Source organism: Pteropus alecto, unplaced genomic scaffold (assembly GCF_000325575.1).
Source record: "Pteropus alecto unplaced genomic scaffold, ASM32557v1 scaffold87, whole genome shotgun sequence".
In the NCBI taxonomy this organism is placed as follows: Eukaryota; Metazoa; Chordata; class Mammalia; order Chiroptera; family Pteropodidae; genus Pteropus; species Pteropus alecto.
In genome coordinates, this window is record NW_006443225.1 from 20873930 (window position 1) to 20890203 (window position 16274).

At 48.5% G+C, this 16274-nt stretch overlaps 1 protein-coding gene across 1 annotated transcript in view; it reads left to right on the forward strand.

The window, feature by feature from the left end:
* The window catches only part of RALYL (RALY RNA binding protein like), a 174916-nt gene that overhangs the window by 16292 nt on the left and 142350 nt on the right, over positions 1-16274 (forward strand). Inside the window, exon 3 of the mRNA XM_006924101.1 lies at positions 6347-6381. Coding sequence (XP_006924163.1) covers positions 6347-6381 — 35 coding nt within the window. The remainder of the gene's footprint in view (positions 1-6346; positions 6382-16274) is intronic.

Sequence of the window (16274 nt, forward strand, 5' to 3'; positions counted from 1 at the left end):
CCCGCGGGCCCCAGACAGCCCCCCGGGGCGCCCCATGTCTCGGACTCCCCCGGGACACGACTCCGTGCTGGGAACGGTTCCCCTGAGCAGCGCGCAAGTAGGGAGAGGGGGGCGCAGCGCTGAGGTTTGGGTTAGACATTTTTATTCTTTTTTATCTTCTAAGGCTCCTTTCAGTTTTTCTGGCATGACTGTCGCTTCCAACTCTGGCCCCCGATCCTGCGGGACCGGCCGCCCACCTGCGTGCAGACCCTCCGCCAAGCTGGCCAGGTCCCCGTGGCCTCCGCGGCGTGTTCTCCAGCCAGGTGTCCCCGCGCTGCAGGTTTGGAGCGAAGTGACAAGGAGACACTCGTGCCAGAAGGAACAGGTCAGGCGCCTGTGCGTGATTTTCCCAGTTTGAGACGATTTGCTTTTGCAAACAGCGGTGAGCGCGGGACAGCACGCCCGGGCTTCGAAGACCCGCTCTCTTGGGCTCGCCTCTGCCGCGCGCTGTCTTCATGCAGGTTTTGCTTTCCCTTCCCAGATTAATTGTGTCATATCATATGCATTTGTAGGAACAATGTGACAAACGACAAAAACAAATAAAGGTCGCTTAATTTGATTAAGGACAAGAATGATGTATGCGAAATCGTATTAAAAATGGCCACTTAAATTGCACATAGCCTGTACTTTTCAGAATTAGAACAGAGCGGCCCGGTGGGTAGACACCAGGGGCTGGGGAGCAGGAGAAGCACGTTAACGCGTAAGGTAGCGGAAAACCCAAGGAGCAGTCGGGAGCTTCACCCCAAGGACTTCGTTTAATATCAGGGTAAAGCTGCGAGACGGATATTACCGGATTATTTTTCCCAGTAAGGAAACTGAAGCAGAGGGGGCTCACTCCAGACCCCGCACGTGTGAGTGTCCAGGATGCAGTCCTTGCAAGGCTGCTGGACCCCCAGACCACGCCCCAGGCCACCACGGGGATGGGGAGCGGACAGGAAAACCATCTTGATTGATTCATCGCAGCCCTAACGTATTATTTACACTGGTAATTTCTGCAACGTCGGGCTCGGTTTTTGACTTCTCCTGCCCCCCTGCTGTGACTCCTTGGAGGCAGAGTCTCTGCACCCTGGTGTCAGGATTGCCAACGAATGAGACACGAGTGGACGTGACACATGCCACTTCTAAGGAGAAGCTTTGCACGTGCTCCTCCTCTGTGGCCTCCAGGCCTGACCATTGAGACAACGGCACGTCTTGGGCAGGGCTGCCCCTTCGGCGAGTCTCCGAGGAGCCCAGGGGGCAGATGGGAGCGTCCGCCCACTGGCCACAGCCTGAGACACAGGCCCCGGAGCAGCGCTGTGGCCACTGGCGTCTAATCGGAACAGGAAGTAAATATTAAAGCCACTGACATTTGGGGGTCAGTTGAAGCACAGCAGAGAGAAATCCGATTCGTTTAGAGAAACCTAACTTATTCACCAAGTATCTAGCAAAGAGTCTCAGATCTAAATGGATCATTGGGAGCATATTAAATAGAAACCTCAACTTGCACAGTTCCCTTTCGACGTGTGTGGAAAGCAGAAGGTGTTCTAGAAAAGCACACTCATCGACACAGATGGGAATCTTTCTTTTTTTTTCAGCACAGTTTGGCCGCCCAGATGCCAAGAAAGGCCTTCTATGAAAATACATCCCCTCACTGTGCCGGGTGACAGAAAGGGGTCCGCCTGGTTTGGCGCCGTGTGCTCTCTGCAGGGAGGCTTTATAAATATTCTGGGCGCGGCTCCCGGTGACATAGCAATGCTTGGCCGCGCGTACGTTCGTCAGACTCATTCTCTCCCTGACTGCGCAGGCTTGGGGTGGACCCCGAGCCGTCAGTGGCCGCTGGACAGGAGTCGGAAAGCAGGGGGAGAAGTAAAAGGCTATTGTGACTTCCTTCGTGTCTTGTGATCGCTTTAGATTGCACTCTGGAATCAGCGGGTCTATTCTTAGAGCGCATACACCCTGCGTGAACATTTCAGTATATCCGTCACGCCGTGTGACTAAGACTGGCCGAAACATGCGGAATCTGGGTCCTGTGAACGACCACCTACTAAACGCGCATGTCACACAACCTCAGTTTGTATTTACAGTAAGGTGGACGCCAAGTCTCGGCTCTATTTTCCCGGCCCAAAGAGAAAAGGACAAATGGTGAGATAACAGGCCAGTGACACGTCTGCGTGAAGTTCACAGTTCTAAGGCTTCATTCAAGTCAACTGCCCAAAGCAAGATTTGGGAGCGTTTGATCAGGGAAAACCACGGAACCATCAGAAGCCCAGCTCTGGGGTCCGAGGCAATGAGGAACTGCCGAGAACAGGCGCCACGCAGCTAAGTGACGTGTCCATTCTGTAAGCTGTGACTTAGTTCAATGATACGGCAGTGTCCATCATGTTAAGTTAACATAGGTAGTTTGATTTTCTTAGTATTATGCTTTTTTGTTTAATTTATAAGTCAGCTATATTTTATATGTATAAGCATAAAGCGTCTCTTCCTAATTTCATGTACAGCTGATCCCTAGTTTCCTGTTTATTTGGTGTTAAATAGTGTAAGAGAATTAACTCAACACTGAGATTTTTAAGAATTTTTCTTTTGCTTTATAGAATTCTCATTACAAGAAATATTATTTTGAAAGCACATATATATCCGTAAGCTTACAAAGGGAGTCAACTATGAAACTCCAGTGAGCTCCTCACGTGATTTGCTTTGGAAACGCCCCCTGCTCTGAGGAGCAGGCCGTGGAGCAGAGGGTCCGAGCTGGGAAAACGAGCATTTGGAGAGAGCGAGGTCGGGAGTCCCGAGGCCACAATCCCTTCCACTTCCCGGAGGTTGGGGAGTGGCCGTGACAGCCTGCTGCCAACACGGCCCTGTTTTAATTTTGTGTGAAATACGATATCTAATAATAGCAGCTAACCTAGTGATAAATGAGAGAATATTTTTGTTGGTTTGTTTGAAATCCAGAAGTCTCTACGGGCGAAATTGAGACCCCCCGGAAGGTCATCATTCGCTTTGGCCCAACAGCGGCATTAAAAGGCTTTGGTCACAGGCAGAGTCCCTTGCAGTCCCTCCTTCTCCCCGGAAGAGTGCGGGTTGCTCAGTGGGCCATCTGAGTACTTTGTGAGTTAAACTAACACAGGTTCCTGGTGTGGTCACTCTAAACTGTTCTTCGACGTGACCTTGGTTGCGGCGATCCTGTGCACAGACAGTTCTTTCTGGAGACTGGTCCAGCCCGTGCACCTGCGTCCTGCCCAAACTGCCCTCGATCGCGAGCGACCCAAACCTTTCTCCGCTGAAAACAGACAATGCCTCGAGTTCTTTGTCTCTTCTTTCGACTGACCTTTGGGATCCGTTCGACGCCGTCGTTTCCTTGGGAAAAGAGATGACTTTGCAAAACCGACATTTCAAAGGTGAGAAGTCACAGCCCGCCGACTAGCTGGTTGTTTCATTTCTAGACTTCCTTCGAGTTGCAGAAGATGAGGGCGATTCTTGTGTTATGTTTAAGAACCGCTTTTAAACATTTGTTTTGGAGCAATAGTTGCTATTCCTGTTCGCTGAACTCACTTCTGTGGGTTTCATTTATTTCTCCGTTTTGCAATTACCGGTTTTTTTTTTCCCCCTGGGTTCATGTTGACCTATATATATTAAAATTTGAATTTAAAATTTCTGGTCGCTGGAGATGAAGTTCTCTCGCAGAGATAATGAGGCGGCGTGGATGTAGCTTTTCTACATGCGTTGTGAATTTCGGTGAAGGCTGTGTCCCCTGTCATTGCTTTTAGCCCTTTCTGGTTCTGTCCTTGGCACCACGTCTCACTCTTTCTCTGAAGCAGGTCACTGGCCTGTCCTCCCCACACTGTGCTGAGGCTGGAGGACCACGGAGCAATCGACGACAGCGTTACCCAAAAATAATACCATAAAATCACGTGAAACGTTCAGCACTCTTTCACGTCGTGATCAGCAGACTTTTTTTTTTCTGAAAAATAATTGAATGCTCATTGCCGGAGGCCCAGAAGAGTGCTGTTTATTCCTTCGTGTGCTTCTTCACCTAGCATTTTTGTTGAAATTAATGAGCAGTATTCTAGATTTATTTCGAGAAATGTTACATTGTGTTTTTTTATTTAAATATTAGTAGTTTAATTACTGAAGTATTTTCATATCCAGCTTATAAGTACTGAGTATAAGAATTATTTTGAAACCATAAAAAATCAACAGTATGACGACAGAAATAATCATGTTTATGGAAATAGGAGAGGAATTTTCTTAGAGGCAAACAGGAATTTTGTTTAGCCTCTTGTGTAACCACAAACTACATCTGAGGAGAATCTCAAAAAGCAGAGATGAGACCCCCATGCCCATTACTTTTTAAATCCTGAAGCCATCACCAGCCTGTGCTATAACCCATCGATTCGTTTGGAAAGTACTTATTTCTGATGGAACTGGATTTGCATATCATGCCGATTCATTTTTCATGTAAATGATTGTGACTTTGGCTTATTCAATTGGACTATCATTTTGGCGATGCGTGGGAGCATTAGCAGTGGCAAGATAGAATGAGAAAATTAGTATACGATTACCAAACAAAGAGTTATAAAGCAGGGGTCTGGCCGAGAAAAATAAAAATACCGTTAAGGACTGTGTAACTTTCAGAATATGGGAGCCCGCGTGGGGAGAGGTTAGACGTCTTGGTGCCACCAGGCTGTGGCCAAGCATTTGAAACAGGAAAAAGAGGTCAGAGCAGGGAGGGCGCACAGGTCAGCTGAGAGGGGGCGAGAGAGGGTGCGGAGGGGGAGCTGGGGACGTCGAGGGTCGGGCGGCAGGTGCCGCGGGCACCACAGAGACGTCAAGACAGACAGCTCTGATCGCGGTGAGGGGGCACAGCGTGGTGGCCTTTCTCCAGGTCCCCGGAAACGGACCCTAACGCGGCTGTCCGGACAAGCTCGGGTCGGACCGAGCGGCTGCGTGAGCGCCCAGCTTCCGCCAGGGGCCCGGGGGCGGGCGCGGAGACCCGCGGGTCCGGGGGGCCCCAGTTGCCGACGCCCGGCTGTCCCACTGTCGTCCCCACGCGCGCTGCAGACCGTCCGGGGACAGCGTCCCCGGGCCGGGCACAGGCCACCCCTCTGCATCTCGGCCGGACGAGGCCCACGCATCTTGAGCGACGCTCTCCCGGGGCCGTGCGCAGGAGAGGAGGTCACTGTGACCCCAGGTGGGTGACGTGGGAGCTGAGCACGACGACACCCGGAATGACAGCGCTGGCGGCGAAAGGCGGAGACGCCTCGCGCCCGGTGAGTGTGAGGCTGCGGCCGCTCCCGAGGGGGACACGCGGCGGGGACACGCGGCGGGCAGGACCCGCTTTTCCGCAGCAGCCCCCGCCCCCCGGCTCGGGCTGGCTCGTCACTCAAGGCTGTTTCCGTTTCTTAATCGTGACTGCAGTTTGCGGCGATGCTGTCTCTTCTCCCGAGAGAGTCGCCTCCTGTGCTGCATTGAAAAGGATGTGGGTTCGGGGTGATGGAGGCGAGGGTGAGTCACGGCATGGGGACCACAGGTCAGATGCCAGCTCGCGGAGAGGACGAGGCGGGCACAGATGCCCCGGGGTCTTCACGGGGAGGCGGCCTGTCCCCTGCGACCTTGTGCAGGGGGACGTTCCACCACGGGCTTCAAGCGTACAGTTCAGAAGAGCATCATCTGCACGTGGCAGCGTGCGCTCACCACCCAAAGCCAAGCCGCCTCTGTCACCGTGCATCACTTCAATGCCCTTGGCTCAGACGGGTAGCTGTTCTCTGTTTCTGTGTGTCTCTAAATATTAAATGGGTATTTTCTCCCTTCTGCCAGATTTTGTGCCTTTGCAGCAAAGAAGTCGTCTTTTGAGTAGAGAGCAGTAGGGTAACTCCAAAATCTTGGAGGTTTAGCGTGTGTTTCAGAGGGTTCTGCTCTTTTTAAATCCTTCCAGTAGGTCAGGCGTTGTGTGAATTAATGGCGGCCTCTGGGTAGCTAATCCTCCTTCAGCCGGGGCTGCATTGGGCTTGCATGAGCTGCCTGTTGCATTTTTAATTCATAAATGGCAGTGATACGAAAAAAAACTATGAAAACCTCTCTTCGAAAATGCTTAAGTTAATGAATGTCAGATTATCAAAATTTTAATTGCAGTGGCTAATTAGACTTAGGCGTATCGAAATAGCTAAAGAATATCTTAAAAGTGATGTCTAGGTAGTGGCTCTGGTAGAGAGAAAAATTAGCAAACATACACATCGCGTTTCATTCTGTTTCTTTGCCAAACGAATGGCTGAGGGAACCACCTCGGCCGAAGTCGCTAGCAATGCAGAGGGTACTTTGAAGTGTCCCTGAGGCCTGTGGCCCTGAACCGTTCTCACCTAGACCTTGGTTTTCCGCTGACAGTCACTCTCTGACTCCAGTCCGTGTGACGGCTTTGTCTTCCGTCATCGTCACAGAGGCCCTCGGCTCTGAGAGCGACTGTTATCGACCAACTTCTCCGCGAGAGAATCTGTTCCTATTTAAAGTGGATCCTTTGAATAGCCATCCACAAGCTCCCTGTGAACACGTCCGAAGTGACGCCCGGTCTTTCGCGAGCTGTTCCGACTTCTTTTTCCAGTGATAACCTGGCGGTTGGTGACCTAGATGGGAACCTTGTGGAGTTTAACCCAGCCAGCAAGTTTATTTCTCAGCAAACAGTGTGGGCAAGCCGGTGGGATGTACGTGTCCGCCACCGGTTTCGCCCCTAAGCCTCAGTTTCCTCTTTGGGAGAGTGACGGAGTCACTGTGGGTGGCCCCGGGCCAACTGCACCAGGCTGTCCCCGCCCCCACACACACCCCCACCTCTGCCTCCGCCTCCAGCCCCAGGGCCAGAAGACAGGAGACCCCTGTCGTAAGCCTGCATCAGGGGCCCGTCATGTCCTAAATAAGTCTGCTGTGGGACACATAATCTCTAAAAGAAGGAACGAGAAGTGATGTCTTCACTGGAAAAAAAACCTTAGCACAGTGAATGGATCCATTTATCCACATGTGGACCACAAATCACGCAACCCCGTCGAAGGCTTGGGGACAGGGATGGGACGCGGTCGATGGATGCAAAGCGAGAACCTTCTCCTGGCTTCGCGGCTCCCATACTCACCACAGCCATTTCACCTGGCGACCCCACACGACTTCCCCTCAACAAACCCGAGTCTCTTCATATATGAAACTCGCGGAAACCGATGAGATGGAAGATGATTAGGTCTGATTAACGTAATTATCCGTTCTTTGATTCGGTGTCTTGTAAGTAGCTTTGAAGCGCGTGGACGGTGCGCTGTCTGTATTTCATCCATTTCGTGCAGAGAGGTAAGAACAGGGTCCGGGGGAAGCCAAGAGAAAACGCTGTGCATTATCTTAGACACGCCAGTATTTGGGGACAGATTTAAAGCCTTTTGTGTAAGCAGAAGCCGAGTGATTAAATTGGGTAACTTGTTACTTTTCTTCTAATTCCCAGCCGTCAGTGTGTTGCCACTGAGTTTAGATCTTTTCTCTGTTGTTGTTTATGTGTAGGAAATCGCTTTCCTAGAGATCAGCCCTTTTCCCCCCTAAACTGTGGTCACAGATAGAATGTTCCAAAGGGATGCTTTCCCGTTATTCCGCCCTTTAGGCTTGTGACGTTGTGACTCCATTGCCGATTTCGTTCCGTTTCCGTTGCTTGTTTTAATAACGTGATCCTGCACACTGCATTTGGGAGATGCACTTTATTACGGATTTTTCGAATGTTACATTAAGTGCTCTCTTATAACTTGAAGGATCAACATTTTAACACGATAAAAAGACTCCAGAACGAATTCAGAAGGTCCTAAATTTTTACATTTACGTGAACATGTTTTTGAAAATTTCCCTGGAAAATTGAGGACCTATGCAAGTCGGAAAGAAAAAACGTCTCCACGCGCACCGCTCCCAGGTGGCCGCATTATCTTACCGCTGTGTCCCCTCGTGCGGATTTCATTTTTCCGACCATGTTCGTCCCATCGATTCCAGCCTTCAAATCAATATAATTGATGGGGAAAAGTGGTCCGAAAATATAAGTTGAAAAGCTCGGCCTTTCTCAGTCCTCTCTTAGTCTAAATCAGTCGTGTACTCAGAATGGCGAACCGCAGGAAGCGAGGTCACGTCAGCTGGCCTCCGGTCATGTACTCAGAATAGCGAACCGCAGGAAGCGAGGTCACGTCAGCTGGCCTCCGCCCCACCTCGTACTCAGTGCAGACATAGGCCTGCGTGACGTCTGTCGCAAAGAGGGATTTTGCTTCTCTTGAGCACTTTCTAGAATGACGACTATTATTGTAAATCCTATCCTTGAACTAAACTTCAGTCTGTACTTTAAAATGCCTGCTATTGTCCCAAGGTGGCCATCTGCATCTTTAGAGAGACCTAACGGTTTATCTATCAACCACTTTTAAAGGTATTTAAAGACGGCCGTCACTGTCCTATGAAAGTCTCATTGTCTTCTCTCTGCTCCGGTCCCTTGAGCGTTCTCCCCAGATGGTTTCGGACCTTTTATTGTTTTCCTGCTGTCCTCACCTCGATTCTCCCCAGACTGTTGGTGACGTTTGGAAACAGTGCGGATTTTAAATACAGAAAGACTTCTCGGGCAATGGTCAGAACCCTAGGAAGGAAAGATTTCCCGGGGCCTGCCTCTCTCGAGCTACACTTTGTCACGGTCGTCTTAATGTGACCCAGGTTTTAACGATCACCTTACTTAGCAACGCTTTTACTCCGCATTGCAACGATGTTTCCATCAAAAATGTATTAAAATCGGGTTCATGCCAAACACTATTCAGGCGAATGTCCTTCCTGAGGTCCCTTTATCTGCGTGTAAAGCCAAGGCAGTACGGGCACCGCTGCTGATGCTCGTTTGGCTAGTTTTGTTTTATGATTTCCCCTTAGAAAATTGTTTTTAACGCTTTTATTCTATTTTATAATAGACTAGAAAACTCTCCCAGACTGGAGTCACCTGTCTTCTGATGTCTAATGAATGAGACAGTATTAAATTATATCTTAGAAAATCTCTCTCCAGGACTAGCTATATAACTTGTATATTTTATGACAAATGATGATGACAAATCGTCATTTATGACAGATGATGACAAAATATTTTAATTAACTGATACTATTTGAGTGCAGAATTTCAAGACCTATAAATCTGGTAAACTATATCTTTATGTAACCAAATTTCTTTAAAGCTGCGTGTCTTGGCTAGCACATAAAAATTCATGAACTATCATGCCAAAATTAAGATTTTCAACTTATGTAGCATTTAGTGTAGAGACCATTTCCAGCACCAAAGCAGGAAATATTTGTTTTAGTGTCGTTTAGTCTTCCAAACTCCTGCTAATTTCTAGAGAGGGTTCTAATTATTAAATAAGATTATAAGCTTCATAAACACCATGCATTATAAGGGATTATAAAAGGTTGGAAAAAATATCTTTTAATAATAATCTGTTCTAAAACTTTTTCTCAAAAACAGCATAAAAGATGCTGGTCAGGAGTTGTTCCAGAGGGTGCAGTCACGTAATCTCACCAGGAGGACGTGGCTCATATGCCAAAGGAGTGGCAAGTCATTGCGAATACACGTTGACGGAAAACCGGGCAATGAGCGGGCATGGATGATGCAGATGTCAGACCAAGGAGAGCAGGAGAAAACCCCAAATCCGGCCGAGTTCGTCGATAAGGGTTTACCTGCTGGAGATTCTGGGTTTTTAATTTCATTTCTTCTTTAATTTCTTTTTCATTGAGACATCACTGACATCTAACATGGTGTGAGTTTGCGGTGTAAAACGTGTTGATCTGACCCATTTCTGTGTTGCAGCCTGATTAGCATGTAGCGTTAGCTGACACCTCCATCGTGTCACATAGCTGTGTGTGTGTGCGTAGTGGGGACCGATGAGATTCTGCTTTTGATGTGTCAGCTTGTGCAGCGGGAGGCGGCTCTGAACGATAACTTGGTCGGTTGACTGGAAGTTGGGTTCCGTGGCAGAAACCCACAGGTGAGGGTCGCCCTGTAGAAGCTGCCCGAGCACGATGCGTCGTGTGCGGCTCTGTCCTGGGACGAGGCCCAGCAGACCCGGCCTCTGTGGCCGCTGTCCTCACGGCCGGCTTGAGGGCAGGGCAGTTTTTCATGCAGGTCCTACTGCGTTTTGCACAGGACAGTGCTTTGCTTTCGGAGACTGTCCCGTGCACTGCAGGACATTTAGCAGCACCCCTGGCCTCTGCCCGTGTCACCCGCCCCAAGTCCAGGTGTCGCCCAAGTGCCCGGGAGGGAATGAAATGGATCCTGGCGAGAAGCAGCATCCCACAGCTGTGACAGAGTGTCAGACCTGCTGGTGTAAAATGACACAGCGCCTCGTCCTCGTTCCGGGGCCTGAGGGCTGGCGGGACGGCTTCCTCGCGGAGGCTCCGGCAGAAAACCCGCCCCTGGTCGCTTTCCGCTTGGAGAGAAGCTCACGGCTTCTTTCTCTGCATGCGAAGCCGGCACAGCATCTCCTCCCTCTGGCCTCCCGTCTCCATGTTCGAGGGACACCTGCGGTCCCGTCGGCCCCACTCACATCACGCACAGCCTCTCCCGCTCAGATCGTCACCCGCGGCATCCGTCGCCGTGAGCTGTGACCCATCGTAGATTCCTGACATCGGGACCTGGACGTCTTTGCGGGAAGGGAGAGAGGACGTGACACGGCCGACCAGCTCCCAGGACAGTGGGTCACCCGACTTCAGTGGGAATGACAGAGCCACAGCGTAGCAGAGGCCCATGGCGGCATTTAATTGCAAAGACAGGTGAGCAGCACAGACACACAGGCGGTCAGGGCACCTGGGCCCACGGAGCTCTTTGGGGGCAGCGATTGATCATGTGTCCCCAGGGTTCAGATGTGCTGGGGACGACCATCTGTGTAACCTAAGAAGCTCCCAGTCCAGTGGCCGTAAACCTGAGTCGGGTCATAGCTTCTCACCCTGTGCCGGTCACAGACCCAGAGTCCCCTGATTTAGAAGGACGCCAAGGGCCCTGGAGGCAGCGCCTCACACCACGAAGCGTCATATATTTGACTATAATTTTCCCATTTACAGTTTCTTTTCAAACTTACCTCATCCCCTACATCAGCTTCTTCCCGTTCCTCGTTTTCGTTGAATGGGGACAGAATTACATCTGAGAGGAGTTCAAATGATCAGCCTAAGAATTAACTAAAAACAGTTTTTTGTGATATAGGGATTAGTCGTTCTCAAAATTTGAGTTCTATCAAAGAATATCTTAAATTTTCAAAGGCCAGAGTCCTGCCCCCAGACTTACTGGGGTCAGTGAGGGGGTAGGGGGTGAGGGAGACAGCCACATCGTCAACAGATGCCCAAGAAGCTTCCAGTACCTCAAAATGTACCCATTGCCATAAACCAGTATTTACGGCCTAGATACTGGCACGTCCTCCCACGTAATTAGAGTGATCCTATAATACACTCTCATTTGTGAGTAAAAGACGAATACTTCTGTATTCATCCTCAATACGTATGTCTTCACGAAAGGCATAAGACAGAACTTCTGGGACAAACCGGACTAACACGTAACACAGAACCTTTCTCACGGGACGGCCCAGAACTCAAAGCAGCGAAACCTCTGTAAGAGAGAATCAGGGCACGTTTCTCCTCTTGTGTGAACAGGAAGCAGCTCGTTTCCAAACCAGCTCGCGCAGGTGTTTCCGCCGCCCTCGTGGTCCGTTAAACCTGGAGGTCCGCGTCGCTTCCGCTCCCCCTCCTTGAATTCCAGGCCGGGTACGTTCAGCACTTGCGTGTCGTTGAGCTGGTGTCCGAAGTACCTGCTGTTTCTTGCTCCCCATTGTCTCTGTGGTTCAGGGTGGATAGTGGCATCTCTGTGTCTCTGCCGACCTTTTCAGGGCGGCATCAAACCAGCTTTCCGTCCCATCGGGCGAGTCCTTCGCTCCCGACACCGCGATGTCCGTCTGTAGGGTTCACTTTGGCTCTTTTGCATGCCCCCCATTTTCTCTCCGTTAGATTCCTTTTCTTTCACCTATAACATCTCTCTAAACGTCTGTGCCGAAAACAGTCCGATTTAAAAAATGGCCAAAGACTGCAAGAGATACCGCACCGAAGAAGATGCAGAGCTGGCAAACAAGGACATGAGAAGATGCTCCGCATCTCACGTCATCGGGGAGACGCAAAGTCAGACAACAGTGAGCAGCCGCCACGCACCTCTCCGGGGGCCTGGCCATCTCAGGGAAGCCCCCACGCAAGGCGCTGGCCCTCTCTGTCCACAGAGCGGCGTGGCCTCCAGTCCTTCCCCCTCGAGGCCCGGGCTGCCTCTGTCATCCCAAGTGCATCTCCGCCTCCCGCCCCAGAAAGCCCGCTGCCCCTGCTCAGCTGCGCCTCCGGGGTGGTGTCACGGGGTCTCCTGGGTTCCCAGCCCTGTACCGTCTGCTCTTCAGGGTCTGAACCTGCGTGGTTCACAGACGTCGTTCGGGCATTTAGTTGTGATGGCGATAGGGCAAGATGATTTCATTAACTGTCATGGCTGAAAATGGGCGTAAATCATGCTTTCTTGTGCATTTTTAAAACTGCCAACAAAGCTGAGGGTTTGCGTGTATCTTCATTTTTCTGTCATCAGACTAAAACTCGATTAAGGATTCTCATTCTTTTCTTTTCTTTTGCGTCCATAATTGAACCATAGTGATTTATGCAACGGATCAGATAAAAGTCCCCGGAATGGAGAAAATCCCAGCCATTTCCACCCAGCGTCACGACGATCACAGGTTTTGCTTTCCTTTCCCTCCTTGATAACGCAGAAGTCTTTAACCTCAGATTTGCAGAAAGGAAAAAATGGGCTATGCTTTAAAATAATAGCATTACATTTTGATTCTGCAGTAGACATTAACAGTCTTTTCCATTTATTTCGATGCCTCTGAATCTCCCAGTTAATCTCCCATTAAAATCTCATATGTGTCTGTCGCTTGTTTATAAGTCAAAACTAAAAATGTGTCTTTCGCTTGTTTAGACTCAAATATAAACATAAAACAGTGCCTTTGAAATAGATGCCTTTGTGCGAAACACTGAAAGCCTATTTTAAAAATCCTTTGAAATGTAACTAAAGATAGCTGGAAAGACTTCCTTGCTTCCGTGGAATCCCAGAGGGGGTGTGATCGATTTTGCTTTAGTTTGGTTTAAGAATAAATTATTCCAGGAAACAATTTAGTTTCCATTTTTAGGCATCGGTGCTGGTCGATAATTGTCTAGCGCAGCCTGGAAAGCGTTCTGGGGTGGAAGACAGTTCAGTCGATACAGCAGCGTTCTCGGGGGCCCGTCTTGCTGATGCAGCAAGAGCTGCCGGCCCTTAGTGCTCAGGCGTGTCGGTGAGCACCTGTACGCCCGATGGATGCAGACGGGACGGCCCCTCCCTCGTGTCAGTCAGGTTGATCTGACGGGAGAGACTCACCTCTTCCTGGTTGCATGTCCGAGAGTCAGGATGAGCGGCGTCAGCAGCCTCGCTTCTGAGAACGGCGAGGGGCCGAGGCTGCCCCAGCGTGGATGGCCTCCAGCCTTAGAGATGGGACCTCTTAGAAGAGGCCTCGTCTCACCCTTCCTTTGTATATTTTTCGTCAGGCATTTACTTGTTGACTTGAAAAGAAAAGACGCGTTAAAACCCTGTGTTTTAGACCATGAAAGTCGATAACTGTCATTTATGCGAAATTTTGATTAGTTTCTTCTTTACCCTAGACATATAAATAAAACTTAAGGAATACGGTAAAGAAGTCATAAGCATAGAAAAGACTTCTTAGAGCACGCGTTTTGATTAGAATAAACAAAATTCAGTTTTACAGGTAGATATTTACATTTAATTTCAGATTAGATGAGAACACGTGGCTGGAATTCAGAAAATCGTGCCAACTTTGATCTTACCTGCGACTGTAGACTAATCAGTGGCTGAGCTGCATGGCAAATGCAGTTGTCTTTTGTGACCGAAATCGAATGCCTCTGGCAACACATTTGCTCTTCAGGTCGGCACAGATGCCACCAGTCCCGGTAGCAGCTGACCTGAGGTTGAGACCACAGTCTCTGTTAAGACCACAGCTTGAAATCGACCCCGCCTTTGCTTCCTGGGTGACCTTGGCACAGGACTCTGTTTATTAATCTGTAAAATGAAGAAAAGCACAGTCTCTATCTTAGCGCATGTTTGTAAAAGTTAAATGTGCGTGTATATGTGTGTGTGCGCGTGTGCATGCGTGCGTGCGTGTGTGTGCGGTGCTTGAAACATACCTGGTGTGCCGTAACCAGGCAACGACTGTAATGACAGCAGCGCCGGGAATAATGATACCTGGTCTCCCCACAAGTGCGCTTCACCCGCCTGGCTCCTCGAGACAGTCGAATCTGCGGCGGAGGCTCCCAGCCTCAGTCAGACTCTACGCTTCTCTTTCCGTAATTTCACTGCCCTGACTGCTTGTTCCCTGAACTTCCGACTGTACATCGAAGCTGACAGGTGTCACCCAGAGGTGAGAGCCACTGCTTCCCACAGCTGTTCCCTGACCGCTTCCAGGTCATCCTCGGGAGAAGGCGTGATGGGAAGGCCATCAGACAAGCAGGCCAGCAGCTGCATTTGGCACAAATACACACTTCTCGAGGGGGGAAGAGGCGGTCAGTCTCACAGGTTCTAGTTGGGCTGAGGCTACCCACCTGTTCTGCAAGGTACATTCACAAAGTTCAGGTAGCCGACGGACTGAGGCCGAGGAGGAAAGGCCAGATGTCGGGCTTTTACGACGAAGCTGCTGGCAGCTCTCAGCAGCCTGGCAGAGAGAACAAAGTCTGGGATTAAGGGTGACAGAGGACAGGCACGCAGTGAAGACGAGACTGTGTCAGCGGGAAAAAAAGTCGGCTATGGATAGAGTGTGCGTGGGTTTCGATTGGGGTAAAAGGCTAAAATGTATACCGATTATGTTCGCACCATCATTTCAGCATTCAAAAGAAAAACTTCGAAGATTTTTCTAAAACAAAACTTTAAATCTCTTTACTTTTGAAATGTTCATAGAAACTCCCTCGTTTAACGGTTTCCAAGATATTGAGATCTAGAAACCATTAAAACAAGGGAGTTTATACGAAAATTTACCCCATTTTCATCACTCTGGTCTCTGCTTTGAGAGACATGAAAATCTAGGGAAAAATAAATAGTATTGAGAAGAGGTCAGAGAGTCGAGAAAATAACTTTAAAGTTAATGAGAAAATAAAGCAAAAGGTGGAAAGTTATGATTCATGGTATTTTAGTGTGAAAATAAAGAAAATAATTTTAAAATAATCAGAATTTTAAATGGTACAACAAAACAGTTTTTACAAATTTAATAATTTTTATTAACAAAAAAAGATTTCATAAAATCCTTTAACGAAATTCGACATCAAGTGGGACACCATTGGCTTTACTATGTGAGTCTCTAACCCCAAATTTTGTTCCCTTTATTCTGGAATAATAGCAATTAAAATTCGTATGTGAGCGATGTGGGTTATAGATGTCATTGGGCTATAAGAATCGTAGACTAAAATCAGTCTTCTTCTCAGAATTGGAAAAAATTATGGCAAAATGGGAATTATTCATTAGGTTCTGTTCTATTTTCTTTCGTTAGTAAGTATCTAACTATTTTTCAAGAAAGAATATAATCATTTAGTTCTTGTGAACTACCATTAAATTTTCTGGGAGTCAAATTAACAAAAATTGGTAAAAAGAGACAAGTGAAATTACTTTGTGACATTCTATTTAACCCACTACTGAAAATATCACATCGACATGTAATCAGTATAAAAACTATTGAGATAATAACCAAAATATTAATCTGTGGTTAGTCAACGTAAAATTACAGGTGAGAAATGTTTTTAAATTCTTTTCTTACTAAGCTTTCAAACTCTGGTGTGTGTCTTAGAGCGCCTCTCAAGTTGACCAATAGCCATTTGTGACAAGTTGCTAGCTTGTCACAAATGCAACACCACAACCAGCAACACAGATTTAGATAATTTTACCTGCATTTCATTCATTCATTCATTTATCGTGTGCTGGAAATCCATTAATGAAATATTAATTAATGGCAGATGCGTTACCGTGGTCTAAATTGCATACTAAATTATATTTTCAAGTTCTTTTTTGTAAGATTCTGTCTTCGGCTACAGAATGTCCACCGTTAGAGGCATGTCTCAGGTGTACCTTGCCGGTACAAATGTTGTTAAAATTATTTAAAACGTCCCGGTCGCTGTGACTACATACCAGATCACCC